Below are 14,925 nucleotides of genomic sequence, written 5' to 3'. Positions count from 1 at the left end.
AGGAAGAAGTCTCCGCAAGAATAGACTCTATGCATCCAAGTGTGTCGTAAGTCCTCCATTTTTGACCAATGGAGGACGGACAGATATTGCTATAACATGCATTTCCCATAGACCCCTGCCCAAGTGTACTCAGGACTCAGCGGGTTAACTGCAAGTAATAAGTCTTCTGGTACAGCCAGCTGTCAAAGGGTAGTCTCTAGCTTGAGACATAGAAAGAACAAAAACATAAAAGCAAAACAAGATTGTGAAAAAGATCAGTATGAATTATGTCACTGATTGTGGCTTGAAATATTCAGTGAGATCTAGTGACCATATTCTGGCATTCTCTCGAAACTTGTTTGTATAAGATATGAATAGTAAACATAGTGAGGTGCACCAGTTGAAATGCATCATTTTCTGAATAAGAAATGGAAAGTAAAGCTAATGAGGTGCACTGGTCAAAATGCATTTCTCAAAATACATCAATTTTAAGGGTAGCATAGTCTGTTCACAATGACACCAGTTATTCATGTACAGGGTTATTCCCTGTATGCAACTTGCACCGGCACTGGTTATGCATGTTGCATTGTACAAATCTAGAGGGCAGAGGAGGTTCCTAATTTGATTGTCATTTCTATCAACACACACCAGGATAAGTATGCAAGTTATGACTTCAACAACAAGAGCAGGAAGAACAACCCATATCCGGACTACTCCAGACCAGCTCAAGTGAGGTAGGTAGAATCAAATCTACATCATAATCAAGATCAAAGTCGCAAGTAGCCCTTGTCATCCTTTTCCTTCAACATGCCCCCCCCCCCCAATTCTTCATATCTTGGAGCCATCTGTCTATGATGAAGGGAATACATAATCCTAATCTCATCAAGGAGTCTTCATAATGAAGTGATTATATAATCCTAATTCCATGATGGAAGAATCTCCATGATGTGGGGATTATATGATCCTTATTTCATTATGAAGAATTTTGTATAATCTGTATCTTGAATTGAATTGAATTGAATTTATTTCCTCTTCATGGGATGGAACACCCTTATCAGCAGAGCTGGTTTCCATAGGGGTCCACATAATGAAGGGATTGTATGATCCTTATCTTGTGGTGAAAAGATAACATAATCCTGATCACAAGTGAATCCCATTAACCATCTTGTTGGCATGTAACTTCATTACTCAATGACTCTTTGGTTTGTTTGTTTTTCTGTATCATTACATAGTATACACATGGATAAATGCCATTTGCATGGGCATATAAACGACTATTAAAATGTTTTCCTTGAAATCATATATCATCATAACTGTAAATGAAATTGTTTTGATTTCATGTTTTCTTTCTCTCCTTGCCCTATCCCCTGCAGACATGGCACTCGTTGTGCAGGCGAAGTAGCTGCAGCAGCCAATAACAGCATCTGTGGAGTGGGAGTGGCCTATGAGGCTGGCATTGGTGGTGAGACTGCACCCTTTATATTACTCCTTAATAATGTGCTTAGAGTGCCGATTTGCACAGAAAACCCCATAGCATTGAACACATCGTACAAATTATGTCCCTGACACAGAAATGGTTAATCGTATTCAACTCACTTTATTTTATCTGTTAGTTCACCATGTGAGGTGATCAACACGTGAGTTTGTCAAGAAGGAAAGATATATCAAAACAGTGAATTTTTAATGTCAACAATCAAATATCTATTCTTTTTTGTATTCAAAAGGCATACTGTTAGAAAATTTTGTCCTTAGCTTCAGCTAAACTTTAGCTAATTTTATGTGGTGTACATCAAACCTCAAATCTAACGAATATGTCTGTACATATTCTGTTATCTCTACCAGTATCATGTGCAATCTTTTATTTTCTGATGTACATTGTAGGCCTATACCATGTATATTAACCCGTTATTAAAGGATAGTTTGATTTTGCTACAATTATTTCCCATAGACACCTGCCTCGTCCTCAACTCGGGACTCGTCCTCAACGGGTTAATGTTCAGTGATGTGATAGTGACATATTGTGGGAGTGGGCATCCCTTGCATGGGTATAATTTCAGCTTGGAAGTTGGTGATCACAGCACAAATAGCAGCAAAAACACTTTTTTGATAGAAGACTACATCGTCGCTGGGGCGATAAGACCTCGTATCTGCAAAATGTCAAATGTTCTGGAGTGCAGAAAAAAACGTGGCAGCCAAAGCACTATTTCAAATGGGATACCCTTTCCTTTGACATGCTGTGGTGGCTTCATTTTGGGGTAAGACAGCTAGGATGTGGACAGCACATCACTTCCGTGATGATCTGACCTTTAATCCAAAATTTCAGATACAAGGTCTTGTTGCTCCAGCAACGACTTGGTACACTTTTGTAATTTGCACATGAGGGAAATGTGGTTGGAATCATGTATAAGCCCTATTCATCGATTGCTTCTCATGTTATTCTGTTTTGCAGCGAGAAAGAAAATAACTGTGTGAAACAAGCTGCCATCATTCTCTGCTTATCCCCCCCTCCCCCCCCCCCCCCAAACAGGAATCCGACTCCTGGACGGCGATACCACTGACCGGCTGACCGCTGAGGCCCTCCACTTCAACAGCAGCCACATTGACATCTACAGCTGCTGCTGGGGACCAGCGGACGATGGCAAACACTTCGCCATGCCTCACTACCTCACCAGGAAAGCCTTCAGTGAGGGTGCCAAACAGGTTAGAGCAAGATTCTGACTAGGACATCTTAAAATGGAGCATATAATCTTAGTCCAACTTGACTTTTTGGGGTCACCACCATTTTAGAGCTCTTTGGCTACAAAGACAAGTATTAGCTATTCTGCCTTGAAGGTTGTGAGGTGTGTATGAATGCATGTGTTTGCCATACTTGGCAAATTTTCTGAAAATGTATGCCCTCTGTTACCTGTACATGAAATGAAGTACTAGTACAAGTAAAGAAAAAAAGTACATACAAAAATTGCATTTCATACCTCAAAACCTCATGGAGAGTTGCAATGTCTGTCTGATTTCCCAGACAACTGAGGACCTCAGTATTCAATTCAAGTGCAAAGAAGAATAAGTTGTACTGCAATGTTAATTGGAAATATAAATTTTGTTGTCTTTAATTAGGAGAATAATGACAATGATACAATTATGACATCAAAGTAGAAAAGAGAGGTTGTTTTTATTTGCACTGGAACAGAGATAACTGTGTGTATTTAATATGAAGTATGCAATATGCAATGAAGCATTAACAAACCAGATGTACTCACTTGGATTGTGACCCTGAATTATCTGTGAGGTTACATGAAATAAGTATTTTTCTTTAGTTGCACTGATAGGTCAGAATGAGGAGTCAACAACAAAGGGATAATAAAAATGATCAGACAGAACAATTTTAAAGTGACCTCTGTAAAGTCATCTATGATGAAATGTGCAAACATTGATGTGCTGTTCACCATGCCATTGCTTACAAATACACCAAACACATGTATTCTGCCACCAAGGGGCGGAACGGGAAAGGCTCAATCTTTGTCTGGGCCTCGGGCAACGGGGGCAGCAAACAGGACCACTGCGGAGCGGACGGTTACGTGGGCGACATCCACACCATCGCTATCAGCTCCATCAACGACCACGGCCGCCTCAGCTACTTTGTAGAATCCTGCCCAGCCATTATGGCGGTGACACTGTCTGGAGGTCCACAGAATACGATGGAGATCAGAGAGGGGCGCTTCCACTGGAACCTTGTGGTAGGTTCCCCTGCATACCTACATCATCTTGGGTGAAGTGGCTATTAAACCCTTGGGGCCCTGTTGAATGGATGTTAAAGGGATGGTACAGTATTGGTGGAGATGAGAATTGGGCTTTTGCGAGATACCAAGAAAACACTTGATGATATAGTACAGAGCATACTATTTTAAGAGGAATTCAAAGATTATTTGATGAAAATCGGGTGTGGATTGACTGAAACATCCAAAAACAAAGTAAAACAAAGTGATGGTAATAAAGTATGGGTCCCACACTTTATTAGAATTTCTCTTTTTTGGATATCTCAGCCATTTCAAAACCAATTTTCATCAAATAAATGTTGAATTCCTCATAGAATTACATGCTCTTTCATATTTCATTAGAGGTTTCTCATTATCTCACCAAAAACTGTTAGAAACCTGAAATTAGGTCTCAACCAAAACTGTACGATCCCTTTAAACGCAAACACATGTCATGAAATCAAACAATAATCTCTGACTAGTCAATCCTGATTGGCTGATACCTGACTTATATATGTTTGGTTTTCTGACTAATGTTCAGTTGCATCTTTAAGCGCAACAGAACAGTAGTCTCCTGGTAGTGGATATTATGGGTACAAGTAACCGCCCAGCTCAAAACCCACAAAAATATGTAGATTGGGATTCTCTGTAACTGACCCAAAATATGTCATCTGGGTTAGGCAATTCAATTTTTTAAAAGTTTGTCTCGCGTGGGAGAGTAATCCTTTCTCTCCCTAACTGTCAAAATTTGGCAGCTTAATACAAAACAGAAATTGAGATATTAGTGTTTCTGAACCATATTTTTCTCAGACATGTGCTGCTTTCACTGTGAAATATGGTTTGGTTTGGTTTGGTTTGGTTTGGTTTGGTTTGGTTTGGTTTGGTTTGGTTTGGTTTGGTTTGGTTTGGTTTGGTTTGGTTTGGTTTGGTTTGGTTTGGTTTGGTTTGGTTTGGTTTGGTTTGGTTTGGTTTGGTTTGGTTTGGTTTGGTTTGGTTTGGTTTGGTTTGGTTTGGTTTGGTTTGGTTTGGTTTGGTTTGGTTTGGTTTGGTTTGGTTTGGTTTGGTTTGGTTTATTTCTGCATTTTCTTTCTCCAAACACAATAACAAATGAAAACAGTGTGATATAGAATATACAAAAAAGGAGAGTATGACATACAAACCAATATAAGAAATGTCAATTTTATAACAACATCAGTCTGTAATGACATATGAATCAAAACAACGTATTAAGGCATAATGTATATGAACAAAGGAGGAATCAATACAGGTATCTACACATAAAACTGTTAATCATAATATACAAAACACATTTTGCTAAGAAAAGAAACAACAGCAATGGAAAAGAAAAACAGTGACTTGGCGCTTTAAAGAAAAAAAAAATAACACGCAGCACCATTGACATGACAATATAACTTGTTTTTATTTATACTCCTTCTAGGCACACCTCGGTGACTCTAATCTTTGAATACGCCTTTCTCCTTCATCTATGAAACTGCAACTCCTTCCTCTCTCTCTTATTTCAGTCATTTTTTTTTTAATGGTTCAGGATGTTTCAATATTAATATGTTATATATCATTGTAAGGTTTTGAGCTTACTCTTAAATTATATAGAGAAGTGGAAGTTTAATATAGGCCTACTTTCTGTGGGTTTTGAGCTAGGTGGTCACTAATCCTGCCCAGTGCCTACATTCTTTAGCCAGTCGAGGACAAGTCCCGAGTATACTCAGGCAGGTGTCCGTGGGGAATGCGTGTTGTAGCGAAATCAGCTCGTCCTCAACGGGTCAATAGAGAGACCATTTCATCTACAACATCTCCTTGACCAGGTTGTGATAATAGCTATTTGGCAATGCTGGGATGAAGAGAGGAGCAAAGCCCTCCTGGTGAGGAGTGCTTACCACTCCAATAAGTTTCCAATGTGAAAGTCTCCTTTTGTTTTTCATAATGACAATTAAAGCAGGTGCATGGCAGTGGAGAGATATAATGCTCCGTGACCTGATAATAATTATATTTTGCAGTTACAACCAACTCTCTCAAAGTTTTGGTGATGAGGTGTGTTACAAATTTAAGAACAAAAAGGGGTTACTTCTCAGTGACATCTTAAAAACCCAAGCAAAAGACCACTTTGAGTTGCTCGGAGGGTGTCTTTGATTTTCTCGTGAGTCTTCAAAACAAAGTTTCTTGCCAATTTGAATGAGTTTTTGCATCTATCATCAATATTTGTGCCACATACTCTATAAGCTGATATTTTTGCAGGGGTTTGATATTTGCGAATTTCGCGAATCACAGTTGGATCGCGAATTTAACACAGTGCGAAAATGTCACCATGCGCTAAGGTAATAGTACGCTTATGAAGGTCTCTGTGTCAATTCACGAAAATAACAGCGTATTCAGTACACTGTAGAGAGTTTGCCCTCAGAAGAAGGGTATAGTAAACTACTATGACTCCTCCTATCTCACAGACTACCACGGATCTCTATGGAAACTGCACAACAGGATTCGTGGGAACATCCAGCGCTGCCCCACTAGCGTCAGGAATGTTTGCCATCATTCTCCAGGCAAAGTAAGTTGAGTTACTTTGCCTTTATACCTTCTTGTGTGCAACAGTGTAAACCCCCTGTATGCCACATTATTATGTCATTATTATGCACTCATTGAGTGCCTTTGGAAAACATTTTTGCTCTATTCAAAGCCATGTAACTTTTTATAGAAGCATTTGTGCTGGAAATGGAATACAGCAAATTGGTAAATTGCCAGCTCTGCTATGATGTAAATACATGTATAGGTCTGAGGAATGGAATCAAGGGTGATGTTTTGAACATACTGTTGTATATTGCAACATATCGATAGTGACTTGAACTGTAAAGGAGAGTCTAAAGGTATCTAAACACCAGTTGGGGATGAGACAAAAACCCAGATTTACTGCTTCAAAATAGTTCAAAAATGTCAGTTAGGTATAGAAACAACCAATGTGAAAATATGAATCAGTATAATTAATCTTGACTATTAGATATACATAATGTGATCAATAGTTGTAATAAAAATGTTTCTAGACTAAACCATCTGCAGTTTTGGTTTAGTGAGAAAAGTAGTAATGTATCTATATTTTAGGCTTTATTGCAAAATTTTTACATGGTAGGATGTTTTGTGATAGAACTGACCTCCACATGCATCTAATGTGATATCATGAACATTTTTTGAATTACTGCTCCCAATTGCAAACAGTACGTACCTTTAAATCTCTCTTTTCACCCCAAGTCCACAGTTAACGTGGAGAGACCTGCAGTACATCATCACGGAGGGGTCTCGCATTCCACAGCCCTATGACAGTGGTTGGCGCATCAATGGGGCGGGGCTGCACGTCCACCACCAGTTTGGCTTTGGGATGTTGGATGCGGGCAGCTTGGTGGAGCTAGCACTGACATGGGATCTGGTTGGCCCCCAGCAGGTCTGTGAGGTGAATCCAGACTGGCCAGACAGGTAATTAACTCCTCCTCTATCTAACCAAACTTTTAAGTTTCTTACTGGTATTCAAAAGAAGCAGACCATGGCATTTCATTTATTTGTGACTGTGCATCATAGAACCAATAGAAAGATTACTACAAGTGGAGGAGATTGGAGTGAAGGTCATATCTGTGAAGAGGAGATATGAAGCTTTGAGATGATACATCGTCGCTGGGGCGACAAGACCTTGTATCTGAAATTTTGGTGAAAATGACTCTTTAGATTAATGCTCAGATAATCAGTTAAGTGATGTCCTGTCCAAATCCCAGCTGTCTCACCCCCAAAATAGAACAACCACGGCATGTCAAAGGAAAGGCTGTCTCATTTTGTTATAGTTCTTGGCTGCCTTGTTTTGTGTTTTGTGTTTTTTTGTTTTTTTTTTTGCTTTCCTGAACATTTGACATTTTGTAGATACGAGGTCTTGTCGCCACAGCAACAAATTCATTAAACTTGAATGTTCTTAAACCGCAGAAATCATTAAATGCTTAGAATCACTCTTTACTATGTGGAGAATAAAGAGAAGAATTAAGTTCAATGGTACCTAGCCACTGTGAAGGGATTATCGGGTTAACATAAAGCTTGATACATTCATACAGACATTGTGTTGATAATGAGGTTACTGTAAAAGTGGATATTTTCGCACAAAAAATTTTTCGTGCTCGGCCGGGTAAGAAGAGTTTTGCGTGTTTTTAATTCTGTGGAATCAAGACATGAACTCCTGGAACATATGGCAAACAAAAATATCTGTGTGCTTTTATTTTTGTGCTAATTTCTGGTTGCGCGAAATGCGTGAAAATTTCAACACCGCGAAAATTTCCACTTTTACAGTAACCTGTTGAGGACGACTTATTTTGCTACAACACGCATTTCCAAGAGACACTTGCCCAAGTATACATGGGACTCTTCCCCAATGGGTTAGATTATGATGTCAAAGTGATTAGAAAAACAAAGGACCTTACTTCCCTACATTGTACTTGTTTCTTCTGTAAAGTTTCAATTTTGTTCTCAATGTTCCCCCTCCCCTCCCCCCTTCTTTCCAGTTCACTCTCTCAGGGTTCCCACACTAACTTCACCCTAGACGTGGCCTGCCCCAACGTGCATAGCATGGAGCACACCGTGGCCACCGTCAGCTTCAAGGCACCCCGCCGGGGGGACATTAGTCTCACCCTCTTCTCCCCGTTTGGCACCCCGTCTGAGCTCCTAGCCCCTCGCCGACTGGACAGCAGTGACGAGGGGGTGGTGGAGTGGCCGTTCATGTCAGTCCACAACTGGGGGGAGGATCCCAGCGGGCAATGGACCCTCCAGTTCAGGTAGGGAGCGGCATACTTGACTTGATTTTTCTGTGTTTGCGCCTTTCCCATGTATTGGTGGTAGACATATTGGCCAAAATTCATGAAGGTGGTACAATTGAAACCATGGTTTAAACCATGGTTAATGCAAACTTCTTTTGCGTAAATGCAATTGACAGACCGCCTACAGCAACAGACATCCAGTAGCAAAAGTGCGTTGATACGCGCATGTCGAATGTACACCTATTTCACACTTATTTTAGACCATGGTCTAAATTTGGACCTTGGTCTACAGCTGTAAGATTAAATCACTTTCATGAATTTGGGCCATTATGTTTTGTGTTATCGTTCTTTTTGTTCAAGGATTTTTCTTCTTTTGTACATTGTGAGAAGATAAAAATTTGATGGCTCCAGGTATCTTGTGGGTTGATTCCCATTCAGAGCAAATCAAATAAGGATTGATTAGGTCAATGACCAAGAGATCATGAAAGTATTGTACATGGAACAGACACAGGTAGACTGAGACTGCTGATATATACTCCTTTCCTTGCACTACTTTTTGCAGTCCCACAAGCAACCAACCAAACAAAAAAGAATGATTTTCATTTTCAGATATATGAATGGTTGAAACTTTTTATGTGTTATTTTTTTCTGCCAAGCAAGTAAAACAGCTGTTCTAGTAGAATCCTGAAATAATAATTCATGCACAAAACTCCACTTACAGTTCTTTAAAGATTGACTTCAGAGTTATCCCTTTACAAACAGCATGTACAGTGTATATTAAAAGCTAAGCAAAAGCAAAGTCCTGTAAGATTCAAAGGAAAGTATTTCCACCTCATCTATGGGTTTTGTGTTTGTGAGCAAATTTGAATAGTTGTAGAAGAATGGAAGACTGTGAGGCAGTTACAGGTGTTTTCATACAAGTGCAGTAATTCTAAAGGGACATTCTCCACCCACAGTTACAACCCAACGCCCGCTGGTGCTGCTCTTCCCGAAGACGAGACCCTTGACTTGGATCCACGCTACCAACAAGACGCGGCCGTGCTGATGTCATGGGGACTGACCATCTATGGTGTACAGGAGTCTCGGCAAAGAGGGGAGGACGAGGTGGTGAAAGAGGAGGATAAACCGGATGAAGACACTCCAGCCATCTACCCTGACGATGCAGGTCAGATTTAAAGAGAGGATCCACTGTTTATTCAGCTTTATTTTTGATTATCATAGTAAAATCATACCAACAGAATACTGAGAACAAATGAGAAGGTTAGGAAACTAGGCAGGTTACTTTGGTATCAATCATAAGAGATGAAACAGACATGATTTAGAGGGAGATAGAACAACTATTACAAAAGGAAGGGAAAAGTAAAACAGAATAATAGGAGAAGATTTCTCCTGAAAAAACAAACAAACAAACAAACACTAGAAAGGTTGTATATGTTCAGTCACGTTTACACTGATGATATTGATGGTGAATGGAGCTGAAATGTAGGAATATAGATATGTATTGAAAAGTCATACATTTGAATCTTTTGCCACTATTTATAATATCTTCATTCCTTGTCCTTTTCATAGAGTTTGTAGTTTCTGTATGCACGTAGAATCACCACAATCTTTATATGTGACCCGCTACAACAAAATGATCCTGAAGTCGGGCGAGGTCTATTATTTGAAAATTGCATGACACAATTCCCTAATCTTTCTGCTTTAAATTGATATATAACACGTCTCATAAAAATAATCGGCTGCTGAGATATCAATGTTTAAAAGAGAGCATGTCAAGACGTCTGGGAAATCACTGTTTCGAGAAAAGCGCCCTAAAAGTTCTCCTTGCGACGCAATCACAATCAAGAGATGCGCAAGTCAGTATTCACCTCCGGACAATAGAAGTTAAGCCCTAGCAACCCCCGAAATGCTCATTCAAACACAGCATCGGCGGTCTCCTCACCGACCAATCAGTGACCAGGATGTCAGGAGAAGCAACTAGGCATAGCGCAACCCGCCCGCACGCACCGGTCGACTAGGCAGTGTGCGACCTTCACGCTTCGGTTAGCGGCAAGCAGCAAACTGACCAATGAGATCACTCTGGTCGTTGTTAGGGGCGGAGCCTATGTGTGGCGCTCAATCCAAATGTTCAAACCAGTTTCTGCTTCGTTGAAATGCCAAAAAAACATGGCCCAGAAAAACGCTATTTTTTGGTCTTTCCTTTCATCATTTTGCTTCAAAATTTCGACAAATGATAGAAGACATGTCAGACTCTAATAATATGTCAAATTCAGAAAATCGTAAGTTTTGACCAATTTTGATGCTCTAACTTCAAACTCGATTTTCACGGCTTCGACCGTGCGCGACTTTAGGACCATTTTGTTGTAGCGGGTCACATATCATGTATTATGTTTGTATTATGTTGAATTGCCAAATAAATAATAATGATAATAATATAGTACCTGGTTGGTTTCAAAGTTTTGCTCTCTTAACTATTCTGTTCTGCTCAGGTAAGAGTGACCAGAACACTATTAAAAAGATCTACAACAATGAACAGAAGGAGCCAGAAGAGATAAACCTTCAACCGGATGACATTGTTCAGGGCGTCCCGATGCCACCAAACTTGAAGCATAACATAAACTCCGCCTCTGGTGCCATCGACACCACAAAATTTGACGGCTATCTGCGCAACCGTTACGGGGTTACTTTCCTGACGGGATTCGCCAAGCGGTTGCTGGAAGGCGACCCCATTGCAACCTACCTGGCATCCCTGGACGAGAGGTCGCTGGAGATGCTGGGAAGAGAGCTTCCCTTGGATGACCTTTTTGAACGAATGACGGAAGAAGAAGATGAGGAGGAGCGGAAGAGAGATGAGCAGATGAACCATGGTTTGCGATGGGGGCGCAAGTGGAATCCAGACGAGGAGCTGGAGTACGAGAAAAAGGCGGATGAGGAGATGGACTTACTTGAAGAGTTTGAGAGAGGAAATAAAGAGATGGGAGGCAGGAATTATGGTGGTTTTCATGGTCTCTTGAAGGACCGTGAAAGAAATATTGAAAGGGCGGAAGAAGATCTCTACCATCCAGCAAATTTGGGAATGGCTAGAAAGTCATATACCCGCGATTCTAGTCGACAGAGGGGAGCACACCTATGGGATGATGATGACAATTCTGTAGAAAAGAGGGAGGGGGAAGATAGGACAAATGTGAGAGATTTAGGAGCAAATTTTCAAGCAAAGAATGTAGTATATAACGATGTAGAGAAAAAAGAAAGTGATAAATATGAGGAAGGAACAGAGCAGGAGAGATTATACGATCTCCTCGCTGCTTTGCAGGAATTGTTAGAAGAATCTTGAGTTTGTTTTAAAGACCGTATTCATGGCAGTGTGCTTTCAGATCTATGTGCCGGGTGCTGAATTTCATTTTGTAGAAATACCCACTTGTCGATGCAGAAATCTTTTAAAAATCTTATATTTTTGTAGTTGAGGTTCAAGAAAGAGTATTTACATCAGAATTCTTATATGCATTGTAGGTCTTGAAGTCTCTGGTTATTAAAGTTCTTTTTAGTCATTTGTGTAGGTCATGTATTGAGAAAGGTTAGACAGTAGTATTTGTTTATTATGGGAGAAGAGGGGAAGTACTTGTTTTCTTCGTGTCATGTTTCAACAGATTTCCAATTTTCCTTTCTCTTGTCTAAGTCTTTTCTTTCTCCTTTTGTGTAACATCTTTTTAGTCCTACAGGGTCATGTAGCCTTAATTGTGGTCTTGGTATTGTACTACAAGAACATGTTAAAGCTTGATAAAATACTCTAGTATTCAGGGAATTAGACTTTGTTTATTAATTTGTATTTGAAGAGTTTGTTTGCAAAAACCGATAAGTCAATTTTTGATTTTGAAGTACGGCCTCTGTCATAAAGTACAAAATAATACCTTTTAAATGATAGATTGGTCACTAAATATAAAGGTACATTTTTTAAGTTATGGCCAAAAGAAGCATAACTCTTCGTATTATTCTCTTTATATTTCTTGACCTTTAATCGCAAATATCTCCATTTGACAAATATGGACTTATCGGTTTTTGCAAACAAACTCTTCATTTGATTATTTTATTTTATTTTATTTTTATTTTGTAATTTTGAATCCTTACGTATATGCACAGTATTTTAAGGTTCAGATGAAAGTCTTTAATGTCTGAACACATAGATCTATCACAGATATGGTCTATCACAATTGCATCAGAACAGAATGATGTACAATCTTTGCTAAAAGTTTCAGGCATGTATGTTCCCAAATTTACTTGGTATCTTTGTTAAGAAACATTGTAGACTTGACCAGAAACTTTGCAGTCGTTTTGTCATTTCTCTAAACTGAGCCTGAGCTAGAAGATATGCATACAGTTACTGGGTGAAACCTACTAGTCTTTGTTTTATTTCTTTTCTGAAACACCTTTTTATTTTTTTCCAATACAATATGCTCTATTGTCAATGAATTGAATTTTCAAATTAATGTTATAACTGACTTCCAGCCAGTAAAGTCATTTTTGTGATCATGTTTTGTCAGAAGAATGTAGAATGTAATTAGTGGGTAGTGAAGAAACTAGGAATTAACACATGTGAACTGTTTTCATACTGCAAAGAATCTCATCTTACCAAATGATGTCTGCTCAAACTAGGGCCAGCTGGTTCACGTGGTCAGTCAGGTCAATGACACCAAAGAAATCATTTTTTGTTAATTTCTTTTTTTGTGTGTGTGATACTATTACTCATCAAACATGGCTTCATGTTGAGAGCTCTAAAAAGTAGCCATTCTTTTTGTCAGGACTTTGCATTACACTCTGTTCTTTGTTCTTTGTGAATGTCACTATTTTATCTTCAGTAAAAGTGTCTTCATCATATTTGTGCTGAAGGTATCTTCAGAGTTCTCTTGTGTTCTACAGGTTCAATCAATCTATTTCTGAGTATACAAATGACGTAGAGGTCTGAGTGGGTCAGTCCGAATTGTGTGCATAATGTAACTATGGAATGCTTCCCACTTGGTGAATTGGTTAGACTAAATTCCATAGTTACTGCATGCACACTATTCCTACTAGTGCACGAAAAGATGTGCATCATCTGTTTTATAGAAGGGGGACAGTTTTTTTGCCAGAAATCCATTTTCTGATCATGTAACCTGATGGGAGATTTACTGGATGCATTTCTGTTTGGCTTGCCATAGACGAGAACCATGCATCCAGTACTTGAGAACGTTGCATCCAGTAATTACTGGATGCATGGTTTGCTAGCCTATAGGCATCTCTTTCTGAGTACACGAACCTTTGCTACAAGTGCGTGATAGCATGCTTACAGTGGCTGTCCTCTGTGAGGCAGCGTGCGGCCAGTAAAAGTCAACACACAGCTCTTGGCCAATAAGATTGTAGGATTTTCATTACCTGTTATATAATACTTATTGTTGGAGGAAAAAAATGCACGACAAAACATGATTTTCATACAGCACAAATGATATAATGCAGAAAATTTCTCCAGACACAAATGAAAAACAAACATTAAATTGTGTTCATAATACAAGTGAATGCATTTGGGGATTTTGTTCCAATAATATCACAATGGATCAGAGAATTTCCTTCCTCATTTTCTGTTCAGGTTCATTTTGGAAAGACGGTAAAATGATTGTCTAAACACCCAGTGAAAGGAGGAACCAGTAAATATTTGTGCAGTGTGATGGATCAAACCAACAACGACAACAAAAAAATGACTGTGTTATTTTGTAGACTTGACTTATTTTCGGCGGGAGCATTACATTCTGCTCTTTCCTCAGCTCTGAAAAGTTTCTGACGAGTCTGTATCCTTATGTAGAAACTTTATCATAACTTGCCTAAAACTATTTTAGCAGCACTGCAGATCATTAGCTGTTGAGTTCATATATCCTCGGTTGTAGAATTGTTCCTGTTTGTGAGTTTATGTTGCCCATTGTGGGAGGAAAAGAGAATTTTAGAGTGATTAATTTGTCCAGGAAACCTACATTGTATTTATCTTTTGTGTGTGTGTGTGTGTTTCAGCTGAGTACATGAGTAGGCTTCCATTGTAAACATTAACAGGCTTGTGGCTTGAGAGGTATTGTTATTTATGTGTTTATTGGTAAACTGACAATAAATATATGCAGCAGTAGTATTCAGCAGATACACTTTTGCTGAGTTTTTTTTTTTTTCGTTTGTCGTGTGCATCAGATTTTTTTTTTCCATTCACACCAAGATGTTTATTGCTCATTGTTTGTGAGTGTGTGAATCCAAGACATTCTTTAGCCAATTAGTTACAAAATGTCAATGCGGCAACCTTGGCCAGGATGAACATATATGGTTGATGAACACATAGATTTGCTAGCTTTGATGTGATAAACAACTGTAGATGTGTGCATTTTTTGAAAGACAGG

General features: G+C 39.2%; 1 protein-coding gene across 1 annotated transcript in view; it reads left to right on the top strand.

Annotated features, from left to right (window-relative positions):
- LOC140242553 (neuroendocrine convertase 2-like) overlaps nucleotides 1-11,953 on the top strand; it is a 30,643-nt gene extending 18,690 nt beyond the window's left edge. The window contains exons 6-14 of the mRNA XM_072322297.1: nucleotides 631-713; nucleotides 1,353-1,441; nucleotides 2,507-2,679; nucleotides 3,468-3,710; nucleotides 6,188-6,288; nucleotides 6,984-7,205; nucleotides 8,270-8,539; nucleotides 9,478-9,686; nucleotides 11,011-11,953. Coding sequence (XP_072178398.1) covers nucleotides 631-713; nucleotides 1,353-1,441; nucleotides 2,507-2,679; nucleotides 3,468-3,710; nucleotides 6,188-6,288; nucleotides 6,984-7,205; nucleotides 8,270-8,539; nucleotides 9,478-9,686; nucleotides 11,011-11,855 — 2,235 coding nt within the window. The 3' untranslated portion in view covers nucleotides 11,856-11,953. The remainder of the gene's footprint in view (nucleotides 1-630; nucleotides 714-1,352; nucleotides 1,442-2,506; nucleotides 2,680-3,467; nucleotides 3,711-6,187; nucleotides 6,289-6,983; nucleotides 7,206-8,269; nucleotides 8,540-9,477; nucleotides 9,687-11,010) is intronic.
- Nucleotides 11,954-14,925: the final 2,972 nt, after the last annotated feature.

Source organism: Diadema setosum, chromosome 19 (genome assembly GCF_964275005.1).
Source record: "Diadema setosum chromosome 19, eeDiaSeto1, whole genome shotgun sequence".
Classification (NCBI taxonomy): Eukaryota; Metazoa; Echinodermata; class Echinoidea; order Diadematoida; family Diadematidae; genus Diadema; species Diadema setosum.
This window is presented reverse-complemented; position numbering and strand designations above follow the sequence as displayed.